This window comes from Antechinus flavipes, chromosome 1, assembly GCF_016432865.1.
Source record: "Antechinus flavipes isolate AdamAnt ecotype Samford, QLD, Australia chromosome 1, AdamAnt_v2, whole genome shotgun sequence".
Lineage (NCBI taxonomy): Eukaryota > Metazoa > Chordata > Mammalia > Dasyuromorphia > Dasyuridae > Antechinus > Antechinus flavipes.
The window spans coordinates 653,311,719-653,334,202 of record NC_067398.1 but is presented as its reverse complement, the minus strand read 5'-3'; the positions used below and the strand labels follow the sequence as shown (position 1 = coordinate 653,334,202).

The following is a 22,484-nucleotide window of genomic DNA, read 5'->3' as shown; positions in this document are numbered from 1 at the left end:
CCCAGAGAGTGTATCATTTTTTAAATTTAAATTTTAATTTAAATTAAAAAATTTTTTTTATCATTTTCTTGCTTGCATTTTATTTTGCTCCACTTTTTTTTTTTACTGGGTTGATTTGATTTTTCTTGTGCAGCACAGTGATTGTATAAATATGTATGCATATATTAGATTTAATATATACTTCTACCATGTTTAAAATATATTGGACTACTTGCCATCCTAAAGAAGGGTGTGGGGAAACAGAGGGAAACAGGAACACAAGGTTTTGCAAGGGCTAATGTTGAAGAATTGTCCACACAAATGTTTTGAAAAATAAGCTTTTTTTTTTTTTTTTCCCCTGAGGCAATTGAGGTTAAGTAACTTGCCCAGGATCACACAGGTAGGTGTTAAGTGTCTGAGGCCAGATTTGAACTCAGGTTCTCCTGACTTCAGGGCTGGTACTCTATCTACTATGCTACCTTGCTGACCCAAATAAAAAGTTTTAATAAAAATAAAAATTATATTCTGAGTTTGCTGTCTTTACTCTACCGCATTCCATCTCTTTGCAATCTGTTTTTAGTTACCACAACTTTGTGAAAGTATATGGGTATAATCAATATTATAATGAATTTTAATGATCACTCAGGAGAATTCCAGTGGAGTACCTCAGCCATCTCTGTTTGCCCCTGCCTTAACATAAGGTTAATATTTAACATTAACATTCAATGACTTTAATAAACACATGGATGGTTTGTAACATCAATTTCATTTTTTGGCATAGTAGAGCCTATGATTTTTTTTAATTTTTAAAAATATCTTCTTTTCTGCAATTACATATAAAAACAACTTCTGATGTTCCTATTTTAAAATTTTGAATTCCAAATTCTTTTCCACCCTCCCTCCCCTTCCTCTTCCCTAAGATGGTAAGCAATCTGATATAGATTATACATATGCAATCATGTAAAACATTTCTATATTAGTCATTCTGTGGGGGGGGAAATTCAAACCAAAAAAAAAAGTGAAAAATTGTATATTTTGATCTGCATTCAGACTCCATCAGTTCTTTCTCTGGGGGCAGACTACATTTTTCATCCTGAGTCCTTTGGGAATCCTGGATTTCTGCTTTGTTAAAAACAGCTAAGTCATTCATAGTTGTTCATCATATAATATTGTTGTTAATGTATACAATGTTCTCCTGGTTCTGCTCACTTAATTCTGCATCAGTTCACGTAAATAGTTCCAGGTTTTTCTAAAATCATCCTGCTCCTCACTTTTTTCTTTTTTTTTCAGGCAAGACACATTTTATTCTCTAAAAAAAAATCTCATAACATGGGAACTCTACAAAAAAGAGAGAGGGAGGGAAGGCAGCAGTGTGATAGGAGAATGGGGGAGATGTTTTTTTTAGATTCTGAATTAGGAAGAATATGTGAAAAACAGGATACAAGAGTCAGCGGGGAGTTCACATCCTACCTTCTGGAAGTCCAGGAGGATCAGAGTAGCTATCACAGTTTCCAAGGAAAACCAAGAAAGGCAAGTAGAATCGTGATGGTCCCATTTTCCTGGAAGTTGGAGACAGCAAGGTCAGCAGCTCCTCATTTTTTATAGCACAATAGTATTCCATCACAATCATATAATGATTTGTTCAGCCATTCCTCAACTGATGGGCATCCTCTCAACTTTCAATCCTTACCTTTACAATTAAGTATTTTCTTCCCTTTCTCCCTTGTAAAATCTCTTTGGGATACAGACCCAACAGTGATATTACTGGATCAAACAGTATGTACAATTTGACAACCCACTGGACATAGTTCCAAATCGTATAGCCTATGGACAAGCTGCTCTCTTGCTTATAGGACATGGTATCTTGGCTGCTGCAGCAATTCACTGTTGCACTAGTCTTTCTTGAATTAGCTCAATAGCCTTAACTATTGTAGCTAGAAGACATAATAAGCAGTTCCAGTTGCAACTTGGACCTTGGATAATTTTCCGGCTTTTTGAAGTTCACAAAGTTGCATTTTGATCTGTTCTACCTCCAAAGCCTGGTTCCCTTAGATCAGGAAAGAAGAAATCCAAGAGACAGAAGAAACAGAGGTATCATTTGTTCACTAACATTTAGAAAGCAATTGGGTAAGAGTCTTCCCAACTCAGCAGGTCACAAAAGTTTTTCCTCCTTAAAAGTCATCAGAGAAAATAGTTTATTTAATTGAACCTCCTGTATATCCATTCAATTCTGGCTCTGAAGCCAATTACAAACCTTTCTAATAGAAACTAGTCAGAGGGTATGTCCTCCTGCTCTGAACAAGGGAGAGAAAAGTTTTTTCCATCATATCTAGCCATAAAAAAATCAAATTTCCACATGGATTTATTAAAAAAGGCATACTCCACATGTTCTAAGAACTGGTCTCTTATTAGCCAGTCTTTCCATTATATACAAAGAATTAATCTCCAAGCTCATCAATATCAAAGACACTTGCTCATTTTCTCCAATTATAAAAAATTAGGAATCATTGTCTACTTCCTATCCCTAACCCTTGGAACTTAGTCCACAATCATGAAACCAGTGATGGCATAAATTCAGAATGCCCCTCAGTACATATGATTTCCTTCCACTTCAATCTCTCTAGCATCAGCAAAAGTAACATCAAAGACTTCACTAAATTATGGCCCTGTTCCTTGACAAGTACCCCTCTTTTTTCCTCATTGAGGTTGACTTTTTCCTTTACCTCTTTCTCTTGTTGAGCATCTCTTCAGAGATCTCAGGCAATAGCCTGCTAGGTTTTTCCTTCGTTTGACTCTGCCTGTGTTTCAGCATCTCTATCTAATTCTTTGGTGAACTTGGTCCCGTGTTGTTGTCGTTGGCCTTCCTTCTCAAGAGGATCAATTACATCATAAAGGTAATGTCTTGAGTTGTCTGTGAATTGGATTTGAGTGAGAGGCAGAGTTGTGCAGTCATCAGCCTCACTCTTTTAACAATCATCAGAGTTCAGAGGCAAGACAAAAGTCAAGATGACTGGCAATGAGCCAGGATGCAAAATTACCTAGGAATCTGCAAGTGATTTGTCTTGTAAATATAAAGTCTCCCTCCAGACTTATGTGCAACCATAAACTATCACCTCTTTCAAGGACCCTAGATTAGTTCTTATAAAGAAAAACAATCCCTGGTATCTCTTGTCAAAGAGGAGGAAAGATGTGCTGACTTATTACAGGTGATCCCTCACCACTTCCTCATAGCCCCAATTCTGCATTTCTGTCTTTGAGGCATCTTCATTTGGACATTGCACTCTCATATCACAATTCACAGATCATAGACTCAAAGAGTTGGAAAAGACTTCAAAGATTATCCAGTTCAGACCATTTTTGACCCTCTACATCACCTAAAAGTGACTGCGACTGCCTAATTGTTGCTAGAAGATCTCTTAAAGACAAGAAACAATAGTAGCCCACTTTATTTTCTTGAATAGCTTTAATTATTCAAATGTTTTTGTTTCCAGTGAACTGATTTGATTCTCTGCATCTTTCTGGTTCTGTCTTTTCAGAACAACTAATCAATCGACAACCAATATGGAATACTTACTGTATTTGACACAATGCAAGATAGGGGAAAGGAAGTCATTTCTCAATGGATTTACACTATTGAGGGAGCCAATATGAATTAATAAAAATGTAGCATGTGTATCTGAGTGACTATCTAGTATAGCTAGAGTGGAGTAGATGTGCCTTGGACAGATCTGCTAAGGGATCTTGCCCAGCCTGTCTTCACCAGATACTACAATTTCAACATTTGGGGAGAGGAAGAAGGTTCTGCCTCCATAGCCAGGAGCCTAATTGGGAAGGATTGTTGTGGTTAGATGATTTCTCTACAACTCCTCTACCTCTAAGGGGGGCACTGAGCTAAAATTATATCTATTTACCACACATCAAATATTTATGGTCTAAGGGTTTGACACATTGTTCTTTAGTCCTATCTGACTCTGTGACCCCATGGACACACCAGGCCCTTCTTTTAAAATTCATCCAAGCTCATGTTTGTGGTTTGGATCTCTTCCTCTGTTGCTCCTTTTTCCTTTTATCTTCCATCTTTTCCAACATCAGGGTTTTTTCCAGTGAATCCTATCTTCTCATTATATAGCCAAAGTATTTATGATTCAGCTTCACTATCTGCTCTTCTAGTGAAAAATACCTTGAATTAATTTCTTTAAGTATTAGCTAATTTGACTTTCCTGCAGTCCAAAGAACTCTCAAAAGTCTTATCTAGTATCATAATTCAAAAGTATTGATTCTTTGGCGCACTCAGCTTTCCTTATATTTCAACCCACTAGCCATACACAGTTAACAGAAAAACTCAGCTTTGACAATATATTTGCTTTTAAACATGCCATCCAGATTGCGCCATAGCTTTCATCCAAGAAGTGTCTTTTTAATTTCATAGCTATAGCGCCATCTGCAAAGAACTTTGAGTACATGAATATAAAATTTAACACTGCTTCCATTTCTTCTCCTTCTATTTGTCAGAAACTAATGGATCAGTACTCAAAATCTTAGTGTTTTGAAGTTTTTATATTAAACTTCAAACCTACTTTTATATTCTCCTCTTTTACCCTCATTAAGAGGTTTCTTAATTCCTCTTTGCTTTTATGAAGTCAGAATAAAAAGCACTTTTCCTGACTGTACTCAAGGAGAGGGTAACAGTTTTTTCATTCTCACCAGTTCCCAATAACACAATTACACACATTACTGAATAGTTAGTAAATCTCTTTTTTCAAAGTAAAAAATAAATAAAAATCAAGGAAGTTATTTATAGTGAGGGAGTTATATTTATATTTGCACAGAAGTAGATGAGCTCTTGGGGAATGTGATAAGATCTCATATCTGAAGATTTCACAGTGGGGTAGAAAGTTCACTCTAAGCAGTCTCTAGGGTTACAGGCGGTGGAAATCAAGGAACACTGGGGAGGTGAGTATGTGGGTGTGATTCTGATATGTTAGTAGCTCCAGGGAGATCTCGTCTACCATTTAGAAATCTGCATTTGCTTCTTGGGAAAAAGTAGGCGGCACAGTGGATGGAGTGCTAGCCCTGGAATCAGGAAGATTCATCTTCCTGAGTTCAAATCTGGCCTCAGACAGACAGGCAAGTCACTTAATCCTGTTTGTCTTAGTTTCCTCATCAGAAAATGAGATGAAAAAGGAAAGGGCAACCACTCTAGTATCTTTGCCAATTAAATCCCCAAAGGATGTTACAGAGTGTTGGACAGAACTGAAAAATGACTTGAACAAAAAAACAACTTTGTTCCAAGTTTTTAGGTATTACCAAAAAAAAAATGATACTATAAATATTGATTGTTTTTTTTTTTTTTTTTTTTTTTTGTCATTGACCTCCTTGAAGTAGATGTGTAGCAATGAAAAGGTCTGGTCAAAGAATAGGGATATTTAGCCATTTGTTTTCCAGAATGATGGAAAAACACATTGTCTGGCTTCACCAAAAATGCCCAAAGACATATATGTACCCATGACATATAGCTTCAAAGACTCCAGAATGTGATAAAGGTGTTACAAATCATAAATCTCTAACCAACAGTAAATTATATTGTTATACAGGTCAAATTGTGTTACAAAATTATTTGTATATTCTGATATCTTATAGTATGATATTTAACTTCAAAGACTACAGGATATGCTAAAGGTGTTAAAAATCACAAAGTTGAGGGCAACTAGGTGGCACAGTGGATAGAGCACCAATCCTGAAGTCAGGAGCACCTGAGTTCAAATCCGAACAGACACTTAATACTTCCTAGCTGTGTGACCCCGGGCAAGTCACTTAACCCCAAGTGCCTCAGGGGGAAAAATTACAAAGCTCTAAACAATGGCAAATTATTTAAGAATAAGTTATTTATGCCACAAAATTATTTGTATCTTTTGATATTTCATAGTTGTGCTAGCATTAGCATACAGACTATTAGACATAATCAATAACTAGTAAATTTAAAATGAGTATGAAGGCCTTTCTTAATTTTAATTCCTGATGAATTTAAAACTATACTATTCAGCATTCACAAGTTTTGTGTGGAAGGTGATGCTAGAACTGAGCTCTGAAGGCAACTAGTGATTTTAGGAGATAAGAGGGAAGGAGTGAATTCCAGGTATAGGGGATGAAATGTTGCTTGTGAGGAAGACCAGTCTGACTGGACCAGGGAACATGTGAAGGGGCAATATCTGTAATAATATTGTAAAGGCAGATTAAAGTTGGCTTATAAAAGGTTTTAAAAGCCAAACAGAGCAGTTTGCATTTTTATTCTAATAGTAATAGGGAATCCTGGAGTTTAATGAGTAGGGGAATGACAGGATCATTTCTGTGTTTTAGGAAAATCCTTTCTGTAGAGATTGGATTAGAGAGAAGAGATTTGAATCAAGAGGGCTAATTAGGATGCTGCTGGTCCAGTTGAAAGGTAATGAGAATCTGATCTAGGGCGATATCCATGTAAATGGAGAAGAGAGGACAGATACAAGAAATATTATGGAGGTGGGATTAATAAGACTTGGTAACTAGATATATAGGATGAAAGAAAATGAGAAGTTAAGAATGACACCAAGGTTGCAAAGCTGGGTGACTAGATGGTACCCACCATTACCCACCATTAGAAATAAGAAAAATTTGTGGCAACTAGGTGAGTCTGTGGCTAAAATACTGGGCTTGAAGTCAGAAAGACCTGGTTCAAATTTAGACTCAGGCTGTTACTATGTGGTTTTGGGCAAATCACTTAACCTCTATCTGCCTTACTATCTCCAACCATAAACTGGAGATATAATAACACTTAGATTCGAAGATCATTGTGAGATAACATTTGTTGTGATAAATGAGATATTTATAAAACACTTAGCATATTTCTTGGCATATAGTAGACACTGTATAAAAGCTATTATTATTGTTAAGTTTTGAAGAGAAATGAGTGAGAGGAAGGGGAAAATAATGTATACTATTTTGGACATGTTGAGTTTGAAACGACTATAAGACATTGAGTTTGAAATGTCCAGTGGCAGATGATGAGTCAAAATAGGGGTTCTGAGAAGGATGACTAATGAGAGGAGAAACAAGAAAAAGCTATGTCATGAAATTCCAAACAGGCAAGAGGATCTAGCAAGATAGAATGATCAACAGGGTCAAATGCTGGAGGATGGTAAAGAAGACTGAGGAATGAGAAAAGCTCATTAGCTTTAGCAAAAAAGAAATCATGGGGGCAGAGAGAAGTCAAGATGGCAAAGAGAGAAGCACTGTTGTCTAGCTCACCCAGTACACTTCTTCCACAATAACCTAGAAATGCATCCGTTCAAATGATGATCTGGAAAATGAATAAAACCATCATTGGTAACTTTGAAGAAATCAATTGCAATTAAGTGATAAGCATGGAAGCAAATTTCAAAGGATTAAGAATTAAGAGGAGAGTTAGGGGAGGCAAGGAAAATAGAAAGTTTTTTCTAAGAGTTTGAGAAATAGAAGATTTAAAATGATAGCATTTAAGGACAGGAAGGTGGTAAAGGGATTTTTGTTTGCTTGGTTTTTAGGATAGAGAAGGCTTGAGCACATTTGTAGACAGCAGGAAAGGAATGACAGATAAGGAGAGATTGGAGTTAATATGAAAGTTCAAGAAAAGATGGATTTTTGTGAAAGCAATCCATAAGAAAAGGAAGGAAAAATTGGGATGACAGGCACATACGGAAGGATAACTTTGGGAGAGCAGTCCACTTAACCAGCAGAAACTAGCAAGAAATGATATCTAAGGGTCGCAGGTATGAGGAGAGGAGGGAAAAGAAGTTCATGGCAAATAACTGACCTGCTTTTCAATGAAATATGATGCAAAATTCTCTGCTGATAAGATGGATGTATGGGGGGAAGGTGGAGAGCAGGGATGGAGATGAGGATCTGTTTTTAATATAGCTGTTCTGAGTAGTGAAAAGTAAAATGATTGTTCTGCTATAGCCAGACAGTGTTTTGTTGAGACCAGATAACAGAAATTTGTAGTAGATTCACCAGCTTAGCAACAGATGAATGAATAGCATCACTCACACACCATTTATTTATTTTTCTTTTTTTGCTGAGGCAATTGGGGTTAAGTGATTTGCCCAGGGTCACACAACTAGAAAGTGTTAAGTGTCTGAGGCCAGATTTGATCTCAGGTCCTCCTGACTGCAGGGCTGGTGCTCTATCCACTGCCCCATATAGCTGCTCCTCACTTAGCATTTATTAATGGTGACTATGTGACACCATTGGTCTAAGTACTGGAGCAGAAGTAGGTGGTAGGAATGATCCGAGGTTAGGGTTTGGCAAAGATTCGAGTGATGAAGGGCAAAGTGGTGAGGAATTTCACAGGAGAGATCTGGTTAGCTATGGGGTCAAGCTTGGGAAGTGAAATCAAAGCACGTAAACAGATATCTTGGAAGTCAGGACTGGAAGAACTGAAGTCAGGATGCAATGAAGAATGAAATCAGCTGTAAGGCAGAGAGAGAGAAAAAACAAAGAGATTGTGGTCAGAGAAAGTAATTTCTGAATTCTTGAGGACAGAAGTGGAACATGTGTGGGTGACAGTGAAATCAAGGGTATGTTAGTCCTTATAGTTGCTGAGTTAGAAGAAAAAACTAGGTCCTGAAACTTTAGGTGATTGAGGAATTGGAAGGCCATTGCATAAGAGGGAATATCAGTGGGCATGTTGAGGTCCCTTTGTATAAAGGCAGGAACTGAGGTGGTTCAAAGGAAGACTCTGAGCCAGGTATCAAGCTCCTTGAGAAAGAAGGGGATAGATGACTCCCAGGATCTGAATTGTGTGATAGACGCAATTTGGATAGACATCTGAGAGGTCCAATGGATAGAGCTCTGGACCTGCAGTCAGGAAGACCTGCAATTAAATCTAGTCTGACACTTAATGTCTGGTAACGTGGGCAAGTCACTTAATCCTTATGTGCCTCAGTTTCCTCAATTGTAAAATAAGGATAATAATAGCACCTTTCTCCCAGGGTGGTTGTCTCAAATAAGATATTTGCAAAGTACTCAGCATAGCAACAGAATACCAGAATTTGAGAATTGGAAGAAAACTCAGCAGTCACTGGCCTGAGTCGTGCCAGAAAAAGAATTCCCACTCAGCATCTGTGACAAGTAGTGATCCAACTTCTTCTGGAAGATTTCCAATGAATTGGAGCCCATTCTCTCTAAAGGCAGCTAATCATGCTTGGGGTAACCTATAACAGGTTAAACAAGCTTAAATGATCTCCATCACCTATTGTTCTTTTTCTTACTCTCTAGCCCTAAATGCTGTGATTTTTTTTTTTTTTTAATTTCCTCACTGTGGGAACATGTGAAGAGTACTAAGCAAACAAATGAAGCCCAGGCACCAAAGCTGGGCAGGGAACATTGCCCATAGAACCACCAGTTCCTCCTCCCCCACCTCCAGTTCCACTACTCAAGCTTTTTGTTTAGCAGAAAGGAAGCAGACCTTAACCCTAACCGTTGGTCAAGGGTCGGTGGCTTCCTGTCGGGGTGGGAACTGGTGATTTCACTTAGATCAGAGATGCCTCTTTAGGGACTGGAAAACTGGGTCATGGGCCCATCCTTCTGAGCCTCTTGCTCACGAGTAGCTTCCATGCTGGAGTCACGGTTCAGGAGCCAATACTTCCTCTGAGGTAAGCTTCTACTCAGAAACTCAGCCTACACCCCCACTTCCCGGAAGACAGGAGGCAGCTCTGCTTCTCTGCAATCCTGCTGCCGCTACCCACCCCAGGCCTTCTATGGCACTCCTCAAAGCGTGGCCTAAGCTGTCCTTGAACCTGATGGTGTTTGCTGTCACATTCTCAGGTGAGACCCTGGAAAAGGAGAGGGCTCCCTGTATGTAGGTCCCTGGGCTCTCCAACCTCCGGCTTTGAGAGAAAGCCTTGAGAGAAGGCAGGGAGGGGAAAAAGAGGCCCAGGCGTTTGCACTTGGGCCAAGAGAGGAGGATAACCTGGAGGACAGTACCCCCTAACTTAGCCTTGCTTGGTCCAAAGAAGTTGATTCCTCAAAGGGCAAGAGAGAGCTCTTGGATTTTTGTATCTATAGGGGGATGTGGATGGAAGGGTGAGAAAGGGGCTGAGACACTTATAAGCCAGGAAGAATATCCTTAAGAAGAAAGCCTGAGGCAACTACCTTAGCTCTGTGTTTGCAGGGGCTCCAGGGATCACGTGGATAGAACCCCCAAACCCAGTGACCATTCTTGGTGGGACACTGGTAGTGAAATGCAGTACAGACTGTGACCAGCCACTGCTCATCGGTTTGGAGACCCAACTTGGCAAGACACCAGAAGACAATGGGACCAGATGGCGAGCATTCCGACTAAAAAACATAACCCAGGATAGCCTGCTTCTCTGCTTTGCCAACTGCAATGACAAAGGCCAGATGCTCCACAGTACCAATGTCACTGTGATTCGTGAGTGACTGGGTTGGTGGGACGTACATCCTTAGTTATTCTGGCCCAGAACCATACCTAGGATAGGACAGCGAGGCATTTGCTCTAGGTTTATCAACATGGTCAACAGATTTCCTGGGCATAGGCAAATATGTTTTCTAGTCTTCCCATGCCTGACCTGGAAGATCTCTAGTAGTCTTTATTGCCATCGGGGCAACCACCTGTGAACTACTGCGTCTGGGATCTCTCTAGCACGCCTCTGCAGGAGGTCCCCTTTCCTCCTAACCTACTCTAGGGGAACTGTTCACCCTTTCTTTTAGCATGCTAACACCTATCACCCTTTCTTTTAGCCCTTCCTCAATCCCTTCCTCAATTCCCCTTCCTCAATCCCGCTACTGAACAATTCATTCAGCATGATAGTGAGAAAGAAAAATCTGCCTTATTTAACCTTCACATAGAACTTATGCAAATTTGTTGATTACAGGAAACCTAAGAAAAATTAATTTAAACTTTTCATTAAGGTTCACTAAGCTAGGTTCAAAAAAGATTCAATCAACTTAATCTGAAAAAGTCTTAATTCTGATAAAGTGTTTTAAAAGGAATATCTGGATATTTAAATTCTGGATTAAGTCAATCAACATTTAATAAGTGCTTACTATGTGCACAAGTACTAGGATCTGGGGGCACAAACTGAAACAAAAGGCAGTTCCTGCCCTCTTAACAACAGTTGAAGAGACAATATGCAAACAAATATATGCAAAGCAAGTTACATAGAGGATATATAATAATACACACTCAAAAAAGGCACTGTAATTAAGAGGGGATGGAGAAGGCTTCCAGTAAAGGATGGGATTTTAGTTGGGACTTACCTGGAGAGGGGAACAGCCAAAGGACAGGAAGGAGATCTTTCTAGCATGAGGGACAACCAGAAATGTCCAGAACCACAACATATACTCTGAAGAACAGCCAGGAGCCAGTGTGAATGGATTAAAACACTTGGCAAGGGGGTAAGATGTAAAAAGAAAAGTGGGAGGGGGCTTGTTCATGAGGGATCTAACTACTAAACAGAGCACTCTATATTGAGGGCGGGCAGTTAAACCACAAGTTTCACTATGTTGTCTACCAAGCCCTTCCACTAGAAGCAGGTGGGAAACTAGGGCTATCCTCTACTCCCACAGACGCTTGGAGTTCTCTCCCTTCTTCCCAGAGCCGCCAGAACATGTGAAGCTTGAGCTCCCGCCTCGATGGATCCTTGTGGGCCAGAACTTCACCCTTCGATGCCAAGTCTGGGGTGGGAAACCCAGACAAAACCTGACACTGGCACTGCTTCGGGGATCTCAAGAGCTGAGCAGGCAGGCAGTGTCTGAGCAAGACCCCAGAAAGGTAGCTGAGGTCACATTCACAGCCACAGCCAGAATCGAGGACCATGGGGTCAATTTCTCCTGCAGAGCAGAGCTGGACCTGCAACCACAAAGGCTAGGACTCTACCAGAAAAGTTCAGCCCCCATGGAGCTCCACACCTTTGGTGAGGGGCAAAAGGAGCGGCTGGGCTCAGCCAAAGCTGATGGCACTCTCTGGTCTATGCCCACCCGTCTCAACTGCCTCTCTCGTGTTCCCTTTTGTCCCCCCAGGCCTGGGTACTCCTCGCCTCACAAGCCCCAAGCTTCTGGAGGTCGGGAAGGAGGAAAATGTAAGCTGTGAGATTGATGAGCTCTTCCCAGTGGAGAACGCCCAAATCCATCTGTCCCTGGGAGGGAGAAGCCTGAGTTCTTCAGTTACCCGGAGCCAAGACATGCTCAGGGCCACTGCCATAGCAGCCATTGAAGAGGGAGACAGAGAGGGCCAGTGGGAGCTGACTTGCATTGTGACCCTGGGGGATCAGAACCGGGAAGGCCGGGAAAATCTGACCATCTACAGTAAGGAGAGTCATATATGGGGCTAAGAAGTAGGGAGGGGATGGAACAGAGGCAAGGTCCCGGCTCCATTCAGCTTACTAAGGCTACATGATCGCTGCCCCTTTCCCCAGGTTTTCCTCTGCCTAAATTGGTGATCAGTGAGCCCAATGTATCTGAGGGGACTCTAGTGAACGTGACCTGTGAAGCAAGGACGGGTGCCAAGGTGTACATCAATGGGACCCTACAGTCTCCTGGTGAGATTGCCCAGCTCTCTCTGAAAGTCACTGAGGAACACGATGGCTCCTGGATTACCTGCCAAGCTGTCCTGGAAGTGTTGGGAGAGCAGTTATGGAGGAACAAGAGCCAGAAGCTTCTAGTCCAGTGTGAGTACTGTCTCTTGATCACCAACTCTTTGTGCTGCCCAGGCAATTCAAGAACTAATTTTAAGCAGCACTACATAAGCCATTGTGGGCTCCTGGCTTATAAAAGATGAAAGACAGGAACCTGCTGCCCTCAAAGGGGCTTAGTTAGATGGAATGATGTAGACATTTCTCTCTCACACACACAAATACACGTGCAGTAGCAGGTAGAATGTAATCAGGGCAAAGGATGGATCCAGACAAATCACTCAGATAATAAGCAGAAAATATTTCATAGAAGAGATGTGGGCTGACCCAAGGATTTCAACAAACCATATGGGAGGATGGGCCCTAAAAGTATAAGAGAGACAGTATAGGTCACAGCTTTGCTTAGAAATAAACTATGCAAAGGGGAAGATTATACAAGGCTGGAAAGGCAGGTTGGAAGCTATAATACCAGAGCTTCATAAGATTCATAGAAAATGCTTTGGGTAGAATCCTGGCTTGAAGTCAGGAAAACCTAAGTTCAAATTCAGCTTTATTAGCTGTGTGACTCTGGGCAAGTCATTTAACCTATATTTGCCTCAGTTTACTCATCTAAAAAATGGGGATAACAGCTATCTCCTAGGATTGTGATGATCAAAAGACACAATGTATTTAGTACAGTGACTGGTCATACAGTAAGCTCAATATAAATATGTTAAAAAAAAATTTGTTGAGTAACTTCCCAACAATTCTATGAGGTTGAACAATATAAGTATCTATTAAATCTATGTAACAGATGCCTAGAGAAGTTAAATAATTTGCCTCCCTAGTCACACAGTAAAGTGTCAGAGGTTGCACAATGTCTCAAGTTTGTATTTTACCCTTACAAGATAATAGTCGCTGAAGGGTTTTGAAGCAAGTCACATGATCAGACCTGGGCATTATGACTACTAATAAAATTGACATAAAATAGCATCAAACACGTGCTCTAAGACTTATCTGGCACTTTACACACCTCAAATTTAATGAACACCTTTGGCTCCTTTTTCTGGCTCTGGAAGGAACTTGTGACGTCTGGGTCTCCCCGGCCTCAGCACTACTAACCCCGTTTTCAGATGGCCCACGGCTGGAAGAGGCCAAGTGTCCTGGGAACTGGAGCTGGCCAGAGGGGACCCAGCAGACCCTGCAGTGCAAAGCCGATGGAAACCCCATCCCAGCAGTGGCCTGTGTCCGGAGAGCGACCAGAGGAGCCTACCTCTCGGAGTGCCCTTGAAGGTCTCCAGGGCTCATGGAGGCCGCTACCGCTGCACCGCCACGAGCCACAGGGGCCAAGCGGCCAAATATGTGACCGTGACCATAGAGAGTGAGTGACCGCAGCGGGCGGACGCGAAAGCCGGCCCGGGCTCAATGGAACTCTGACCCTCTATTTCTCCCCTCTTCCCGCCCCGCAGAATCCCCGAGGGACTCGGTGCCCGTCATCATGGGGGTGTTGCTGGTCGTGGGCCTCGCGGTCCTGGCGGGGACGATCGCAGCCCTGTGCCTCCGGCAGAGTAAGCGAAGAGGCAGTTACGAGCCGCAGAAGCGAAGAGGCAGTTACGAGCCGCAGAAGCGAAGAGGCAGTTACGAGCCGCAGATGCGAAGAGGCAGTTACGAGCCGCAGAAGCGAAGAGGCAGTTACGAGCCGCAGATGCGAAGAGGCAGTTTCGAGCTGCAGATGCAGCCCCTGAAAGATCCGCAAGCCGACTGAGCGACCGCCGCCGACCGGTCTTAGAGGTCCAAACCCGGAAGCTTCAGCCTAGATCAATAAACTCTACTAACAGACACAGCCTCCAACTTCTTGCTTAGCTTTCCCTGGGTTCGTCCGCTCGTCCACGTGGGGCGGGGCCACGAGAAGGCATGCTCACCGTTTCCGCCGGTCACTTCAATCACGCCTCCCTACCTACAATAGGCTACCAAAGTCCAATTAGGGAACAGAGCTAACCCATGAGTGGGCGGGGTGATGGCGGGAGGAGTTTCGCAGCCAATGGGCTGCAAAAGGATCGGAGGGAGGTGGGACTTGCCCTAGCCAATGGACGGGCGCGGCGCCGTTGCCGCTCTAGGCCGCTCCGCCCCAGCTCGCTGGTCCCAGAAGGCGCCGGGTTTCCCAAGATGGCGGCAGACGTGTCCGTTACTCACCGGCCCCCGCTGAGCCCGGAGCCCGAGGCTGAGGCCGAAGCGGGCAGTGTCGGGGAGCGCAGGGCGCAGGACGAGAAGCTACCGCCGCTAGATCCCGAAGAGGTGCGGAGCCGCCTGGAGCGGACTGAGCGCCAGTTCCGTAACCGCCGAAAGATCCTCATCCGGGGCCTCCCGGGGGACGTGACCAACCAGGTGCGACGCGGGGGGGGAGGGGGGAGAGAGGGAGGAAGAGAGGCAGGAAAGACTCTTGGTGTGTATGAGTGGGGTTGGAGCAGGCACGGACATGGACCAAAGACAGCGCATGAGGCTGGCTGGGAGGCCCGAGGGTTAGAGCTCTGACGGCTGGAGGGACTAAGGGACATCCTCCGCCTGGGGGTTGGGGGGAGTGGGAGAGACCGACGTGGGAGTTCGGGGCGGGGTACGCCAAGGGAGCGTGCTGCGCTGGGGGGGAAGGGAGAGAAGGAAAAGATCAAAGGGGCGTGGCAGCCCCGAAGCAACCAACCAATTTGGGCGAGGCCGAATGATTGACGTTGCGGGGAGGGACCGTGGACGCTCTTGGGAGACACGCTGGTAGTTAGTACATCTGATGGGGTGCTAGGGCGGTGGGCGATTTGGGGGGCGGGGAATCTCCCCACCGGGAACCTGCTGCGCCCAACTGGGACGTCCGAGGCTCGTGGCCAGTCCAGCCTGGTCCAAAGACAACAGGTTTGTGGACTGCCTATGGGCTCCTGGCCTTTTCCTGTGCTCTTCCGGTGGAGGGGAGGAAGGCATCTAGCCTTGAGTTCCAGAAATTGTGGAAGGGCGCTGTGCCTTGAAAAGACTAGGGCAAACTTAGAGGGATGATCAGGTTTCTCTTCATTAATCTTACAGCCTCAGCAAAACAAAAGTCTTACTGGATGCCTGCATGAATGAGCCTTGGGGTCTTGACTCTGGACTGTCTTCCAATGCAATTCCCTCATGTTGGTGCTTTCCCTTTTTCCTCCAGGCATGCTAGGAAAATGGAACAAATTTGTTTTGAGCTTCTAGTATCCTTTGAACAGTGGAGATAGAAGTATGATTCCCAGGAAGGAAGCAAGCACTCTTTTGTACAAAAGAAATGAGACTGTAAATGTAAAATTGAGGCTGGTAGTTGGGAATTTTGTTAGACTGGAATCATTGAGAAAGAGCTCAATAGGAAGGGAACCGATCTGGTGGCTTCTTGGTTTTCAGGGCAAATACTCCTTGCCTCTGGCATGGAATTAGCATTTCTGGAGTGGGTGTTGCCCACCACTCTAGCTCCTTGGGGAACATGATGTCTCCTCTGAGACATTGTGTCTGGCACAGTCAGCCAAACATATTTGCCTCTACAACTTTTCTGTGAAGAATAGTTTTGCTATTAGCATCAAGGAGCTGGCCGGATTCCTGAAGTTTTGTTTCTTCTCTTCATCCCTTTTCCATTTTCTGCCTTAGGCTCCCTACTTTAGGACTCTAAGTGACATTCTCAATCTCTTTATTTCTGTAGGAAGTTCATGACCTCCTCAGTGACTATGAGCTCAAGTACTGTTTTGTGGACAAGTACAAGGGAACTGGTGAGTGGTGCTGTGGCTGGGGAGTGCTAGTAGGGAAGGTGGCTCCAAGGCAGGAGGAGGAGGTTCTAAAGGCAGCTGCATCACTTTTGGCATTTCTTTCTTCTATGATCTCTTCCCTTAGCATTTGTGACTCTATTGAATGGGGAACAAGCAGAGTCAGCAATCCGTGCATTTCACCAGACCCACCTGAGAGATAAGGAGCTGTCAGTGCAATTGCAGCCTACAGATGCCCTGCTTTGTATCGCCAACTTGCCCCCAAGCTACACACAGCAGCAGTTTGAGGAGCTGGTGAGGCCCTTTGGCAACCTGGAGCGCTGTTTCCTGGTGTACAGTGAGCACAGTGGTCACTCCAAGGGCTATGGCTTTGTGGAGTATATGAAGAAGGATTCAGCAGCTCGAGCTAAGTCAGACCTGCTGGGCAAGCCACTCGGCCCCCGGACACTCTATGTTCATTGGACAGATGCCAGCCAGCTAACTCCAGCACTATTGCATTCACGTTGCCTCTGTGTTGACCACCTACCCCAAGGCTACAGTGATGTGGATGAACTTCGACAGGCTCTCTCTTCTGTACACCCTCCTACCTTTTGCCAGGTGAGCAGGCTCTGAGTTGTCAGGTTTTTAATACCTTTATTAAGAGGGCCGTGAGAGGTACCTTAAGAGTTTGCTTCACTTCATTGAGAAAATTAGCCTGGAGACAGGGCATGATTTGCCCAAGATTCCACAGGTAGTGCCAGAGCCATGATTTGAATTTGGTTCCTCTCAAAATCCTTTGTTTTTTCTGTTATAGCAGGACCTTAGATTTCTTGACTTGCCTAGTCTTCAAACTGGAGTATGGGTAGTGATAGACCTCCCCATTGATTTCTTCTGTCTTTTGTTCTACAGCTTGCATATGGGCAGGATGGACAGTTGAAGGGATTTGCAGTATTGGAGTATGAGACTTCACAGATGGCTGAAGAAGCTCAGCAGCAAGCAGATGGGATGGTCCTGGCTGGGAGCCCTATCAGAGTCTCTTTCTGTGCCCCAGGTCCCCCTGGCCGAAGTATGCTAGCTGCCCTCATTGCTGCCCAGGCCACAGTGAGTAGGATCTCCCTGGACACAGAGCACTAAACTCATTAAGAGACTCGTGGTCCCTAGGTTTGGGATCTCTTCCTTCGGGTCAGGATTTGGGTTATCTGTGTAGAACTATAGGACTATGAATGGGTTCTTTGGTTTCTCTCTTAAGGCTCTGAACAGAGGGAAAGGGCTGCTGCCTGAGCCAAACATTCTTCAGATCCTCAGTAGTTTAGGCCCCCCTGCGTCGCTACAACTTCTCCTGAATCCCCTGTTGCACGGCCCTGGGAGTGGAAACAAGCAGGGTAAGTGTTCCCCTTAGCTCACTGTGATGTGGGCATAGAGCCTGGGAAGGATCTGGGAGGTAAGGAAATACAGTGGAAAAAGGGAAGTAGTGAATGGGACTGGTTTTTCTGACTTTGACAGGCCTCCTGGGTGCACCTCCAGCCATGCCCCTGTTAAATAACCCAGCTTTGTCTACAGCATTGCTCCAGCTTGCCCTACAGACTCAGAACCAAGTCCAGCAGGTATGGCCTCCCCTCCCTTCTTGGGCTACAGTTCCATACTCTGTACCAGCTCTCTACTAGAACCAGGATTAAGAGATAAGGCCTGGAACGATTGCCAGGCCTTTCCATTTCTTTCTGTAGAAGTCTAACACGTTCCTTTGCCTATTTAATTGTGTCTGCCTGCTTGGCAGACAATGGGAGACCTAGTTTGCCTCGGAGCTCCCCTGTGTATGGATCATTGTGACCATCTGAAAGTCTGGGGTCTATCCCACTACCCAGGAAGAGACTGCCCGGGGCTAGCTTAGCCTGGGGACTTTGGCCTTTCTGTTGGCCCCTCCTTTTCTTTATAAGCCTCATCTCCCTGGCTTTCTGCAATGGACTTTCCCTCTCTTCCTCTCACCACTAGGGGTGCTGATGCTTTTCCCCTTGGGTTCCTTTGACTGGCCACCTTCTGCCCCCCAATAGTGCTCAAAGCCCTGATGGCTGACCCTGTGACCAAACTGTTTCTAGAAACCAGGAATCCTTGGAGACTCTCCCTTGGGTTCATTCCAGTCTGGAGCCCAGCCTGGCCCTACGCTTCTTGGAGAGTTACCGGCAGGTAAATTGAGGTGCTGCTGCTGCCCATTCCACAGTGGGGGGAAGGCCAGGGGCACAAGATGCACATTGAGTACAATGGATGATACAAACAGGCTGGGGATGCTTGGAAAGGTCACACAAGAAACATTAGGCCCAGGACAGAGAGCTGTCTGTGTCTCTTATGTGTGCATGCTAAAGAGCTGCCTGTGCTCATGACAAATTTTCTCTTCCAAGGAGGAGTCCTGCCCTCTGACATGCCCCCAGTTCGAGGAAAGCCACCGTCACTCTTGCCACCCCTGCTGGGTACAGCAGGGGGAGACCGTGAAGCTCTGGCACTAGGGGCTTCAGCTCCTCAGCTCACTCCACCCCCTGCCTCCCTCCGAGGCTCTGTCCTCAGTGGATTACAGAAGTTGAGTGAGAATGGGCCCCCACCATCCTCTGGGGTAAGACACAAACCCTTCCTCTGGGGGAGGGGCAGACCGGGTTATCTCTCCCAAAGGTGACTGTGTCTTCCTGTCCAGGTCTCACTGTTGGGAGAGCCACCCAAGGACTTCAGGATCCCCCTAAACCCTTATTTAAACCTTCACAGTCTCTTGCCTACAGGTACTGTCTAGTAGGGTGTCCCAGCTGGGATTTGGGTTGGAGTAGCCCTAGGTTGGGAGGTGATGGGATCAGAGCAGCTTCCAAGGAGCTGATGTTCTTATCTTTGACCCCAGGGGGAAGCAGCAAAGCCTTTAACCTGAAATCCAGCATGCTGGGCAGTGCTTCCAGCACCCGACTGTCTGCCGAGGCCGGCCTCTCCTCAGATGGCTATGGCTTTGACTACCCATCGGTAAGTCTGGGCCTAAGGCTTTGCTGACTGCCCTTCTTCTGTCTTCCTGGCTCGTTCCTTAGTTTTTGACTCAACATGCACATGAACCTCAGACTTTCTCTCTGCTCATGCTAGTCATGACCCAAGAGCAAACTCCCAAGTTCTCTCATAGAGAGGCTGGGTTCTCTACCTGTTATAGCTTAGATATGAGCAAAAAGGAAGTGCTCAATCAAGGAGACCACTTGGGCTATAGTTATTGAGGTGGTTGTTGTGAAGTCATTTAGTTCTCTTCTTTCAATTGTATGGTCTTTTCCCCCCAGGACTTAGGACCACGGCGTATGTTTTCCCATCCCCGAGAATCTGTGGGGCCCATGCTAGGACCACTTGGGCATAGCAGACATAAGGTAACAGCTCCCTTTTGTCCAGCCCATCCCATTCTAGCTTTCTTCCACAATCTCATCCTGGCCTCTGTTTTCTTGGCTCCTTACAGATGTCTCCCCCACCCAGTGGATTTGGAGAGCGGGGGAGTGGAAGTGGGGGGCTTCCCCACTTTTATTCGGGCTCCCCTACCTCCTACTTTACCAGTGGTCTGCAGGCTGGCCTCAAGCAGAGTCACCTCAGCAAGGTAAGATCCTATAGTAGGCCATGCAAAAGATGGGAAGGAGAATTCCAAGAATCCCTTGCCTGTACCTGACATGGGAAATCCCAAGTCTTAGAGGGATGGGGAGCCTGGCGGCAGTACTTATATTTAAATTGTGGGGGAGCTAAGATCTTAGCATGACAGTCTTGTTCCCTTTGGAGAAGAGCAGCTTTATCTAGTGAAAGGGCTCTGTGGGACAGAGAGAAGATTAGCAAGCCTGGGTTGTGGAAATTGAGACTGATGGCTCCCTCACCTCTCAGGTTGTTGGCACGTCCCCCATGGGTTCTGGAGAGGGTCTCTTGGGTCTGGGTCCTGGCCCTGACAGCCATGGCAGCCTGATGAAGGTAAATGGCTTGGAGCAGGTGGTAGCAGGTGGTGAGGGGTCAGACTGGGGGAGGGGGACCACCTTTCACCTGCTGCTTTGTGCTTTGCATTCACAGACTCCCATGGGTGGCCAGAAACGGGGCTTCTCGCACCTGCTTCCTTCCCCAGAGCCCAGCCCTGAAGGAGGCTATGTGGGCCAGCATTCCCAGGGCCTGGGGGGCCACTATGCAGATTCCTACCTAAAACGCAAGAGGATATTCTAATGAACCCCTGGCCAGAATCTTCACCCTACCCTAGGCTGGCAGACTGCTTTTAAAGCCCACTCTTGGATTTCCAATTTAAAAAAACAAACAACAAATTGTATGTAAAGAACTTGCCTTCTGAACAGGGCCAGCCCCCTTAGACCCAGCCCCTTTCTTCTCAGTAGAAATGGCTGTGCTAGGGGATGGGGGTTGTTCCCTCCAATACCAGCACCTTTTGACACCCTCCCTGGGACCCTGTAGCTCTTGAGGTTCAGTGTTTCAGTTGTTGTGGTGGAGAAGAAGAAAAATGAGGGGGGTATCCTCCCAGTAACAAGTAGGGACCAGATTGGGCAGGGGTCAAGATGTCTTCTCCCCATACTCTGGGATCTATGTCACTCTTCCAGGGCAATGTCCTTGCCCTGCCCCACTTTGGACTTTTGGGGGGCCACCAGAGACCCTGTCCCCAAAACATTGTAGCCTTAAGAGGCCCCCAGGGTTTGTGACCTCATTCTTGCTTTCTCCTCAGTACCCTTTGCTCTGTGACCCCTTTCTTCAGTGTCTTTTATTCTCTGTTCATCCTCTGTCATCTCGTTGTGTGTCTTGTCTTGCTCTTCTCTTTCTCCTTGGTGTCTCTTGAGAGGCGTCTTGGGCTCCCTGGGTGGTTCCATCAGGCTGGGCCTATGCTGGATCCTGGGGTTTGAGTGCCTTGGACATCATGCAGCAGTTCCTTTAGGGAGATGCTGCATCTGTAGGTTGCCTTTAAAATTTTTTTTTTAACAATTGTTATTTTCTTGTGTGTGTTGTTGTTTTTTAATAAGAAGCCAGGAAAAACTCAGCTTCCTGATTCCCATGCATTCTAGGGAGCCCGGGAAGTTCAACTTTTAATATTTTCTTTATGGCTTTAAATTTCTTAGCCATATGTTAGAGGTGATTTTTGGCCCCTCCCCTTTTTTCTTTTTGGAATGCTGCAGGTGAGGCTGCCTCCCACCCCCTGCTGCTGCTTCTGGTCTTTTTAGAAATGGCCCTTTTTCTGTCCCCAGATGCCTTAAGGCCCTGAGCCTCAGTCCCAGGCCAGTCCAGAGAACTCAGCATCTGTGGTTCATTCTGAAGCTGCTGGGGCTACACTTCTCTCCTTAAAACTCAGGACCAAACAAGCTGAGAGAGGAAGGACAGCTTGGGAGGCGAGCCTTTCAGCCAGCCCATCCTCTTATCAGCTCAGCTGGAGAGTGACTTTCTGCTGGATTATAAATGCAGCATTTGCAGAGGTCTCCTTTGAAATAAAGCTTTATCTTTCATTTCACCCATACTTCGCTCCTAGTTGCTTTTTATGGTGAAATTCTTTCGGCCCAACTATATCAGCTGGAGACTCCCAGCTTCCCCTAGCTAGCCCTAAGGCCAAAGTCTCCATGCAGAATGATACCTTCTTTAATGCCCCCAGGGAGAGAAAAGGGCCATCGCGGGCCTCTGATTTTAGGGTAGGCTGCCCCCTCTCCCAAACTCTTAAGTGAGCCAACCCCTTCTAGTGCCTCCATGTGCCCCTGGCACACCACCTCATACGCCTATCCCCAAGACCTGCCATGCTTTCCTCCATTGCACTCCCACATTCCCAATATTTCTTCCTAATCTGTACTTTGTCTTTGTCATCCGAGCTAGACCTAGTTGGACTACCCGTCCCGGGGCTCTGGGCTCAGACTTGCTGTCTTTGAACCAGCCCTAGCTTCCAGGGGCAAGGTTTTCAGTGCCTCCACTGTCTGTCCTACAGGAACCCTGGGTGGGGGGGTAGTAGCTCTGTCCTCGTAAATATGACTGTCCCTTGAAATCTACATTTGCTGAATTAAAGTTTTTAAGTAAAATGATTTTAACAAAACTAGCACTTGACTGATTCTTTGACCAGCTAGCTGCGGTTTACTCACATGCCTCCCCACATGCTTAATTATTTAAGCATGGAATC

The 22,484-nt window shown here is 45.3% G+C and overlaps 2 protein-coding genes across 4 annotated transcripts; both read left to right on the top strand.

Moving 5' to 3' along the window:
* Positions 1-6,913: 6,913 nt before the first annotated feature.
* LOC127548057 (intercellular adhesion molecule 3-like) lies at positions 6,914-14,462 on the top strand. Its single transcript, XM_051975225.1, has 7 exons — positions 6,914-9,816; positions 10,163-10,423; positions 11,610-11,927; positions 12,034-12,318; positions 12,429-12,722; positions 13,711-14,004; positions 14,093-14,462. Exons 1-7 carry the CDS (start codon positions 9,750-9,752, stop codon positions 14,386-14,388), a joined length of 1,815 nt encoding a protein of 604 aa, XP_051831185.1. The 5' UTR covers positions 6,914-9,749; the 3' UTR covers positions 14,389-14,462.
* A 152-nt stretch (positions 14,463-14,614) lies between these two features.
* RAVER1 (ribonucleoprotein, PTB binding 1) lies at positions 14,615-22,400 on the top strand. 3 transcript variants are annotated; one of them, XM_051971492.1, is made up of 14 exons: positions 14,618-15,008; positions 16,318-16,384; positions 16,506-16,975; positions 17,267-17,458; positions 17,607-17,739; positions 17,861-17,961; positions 18,451-18,538; positions 18,751-18,959; positions 19,038-19,119; positions 19,233-19,348; positions 19,648-19,731; positions 19,818-19,952; positions 20,228-20,311; positions 20,408-22,400. In XM_051971492.1, the coding sequence occupies exons 1-14, from the start codon at positions 14,625-14,627 to the stop codon at positions 20,552-20,554; spliced, it is 2,292 nt and encodes a 763-aa protein (XP_051827452.1). In that variant the 5' UTR covers positions 14,618-14,624; the 3' UTR covers positions 20,555-22,400. The 3 variants fall into 3 exon arrangements, with proteins under 3 accessions (XP_051827453.1, XP_051827452.1, XP_051827454.1); XM_051971494.1 differs by lacking the exon at positions 20,228-20,311 and having other exon boundaries at positions 14,619-15,008; XM_051971493.1 differs by lacking the exon at positions 20,228-20,311 and having other exon boundaries at positions 14,615-15,008; positions 19,648-19,952.
* The last annotated feature ends 84 nt before the right edge of the window (positions 22,401-22,484 follow it).

Excerpts from the sequence above, each read along its gene's own strand:
- RAVER1 (XM_051971492.1), top strand. The coding sequence starts at position 14,625 with ATGAGTGGGCGGGGTGATGGCGGGAGGAGTTTCGCAGCCAATGGGCTG. Across the intron at positions 17,459-17,606 it reads TCATTGCTGCCCAGGCCACA|GCTCTGAACAGAGGGAAAGG; the intron begins GTGAGTAGGATC and ends TTCTCTCTTAAG. Across the intron at positions 18,539-18,750 it reads TCTTGGAGAGTTACCGGCAG|GAGGAGTCCTGCCCTCTGAC; the intron begins GTAAATTGAGGT and ends TTCTCTTCCAAG.
- LOC127548057 (XM_051975225.1), top strand. The coding sequence starts at position 9,750 with ATGGCACTCCTCAAAGCGTGGCCTAAGCTGTCCTTGAACCTGATGGTG. Across the intron at positions 11,928-12,033 it reads CATGGAGCTCCACACCTTTG|GCCTGGGTACTCCTCGCCTC; the intron begins GTGAGGGGCAAA and ends TTGTCCCCCCAG. Across the intron at positions 14,005-14,092 it reads TGTGACCGTGACCATAGAGA|AATCCCCGAGGGACTCGGTG; the intron begins GTGAGTGACCGC and ends CCCGCCCCGCAG.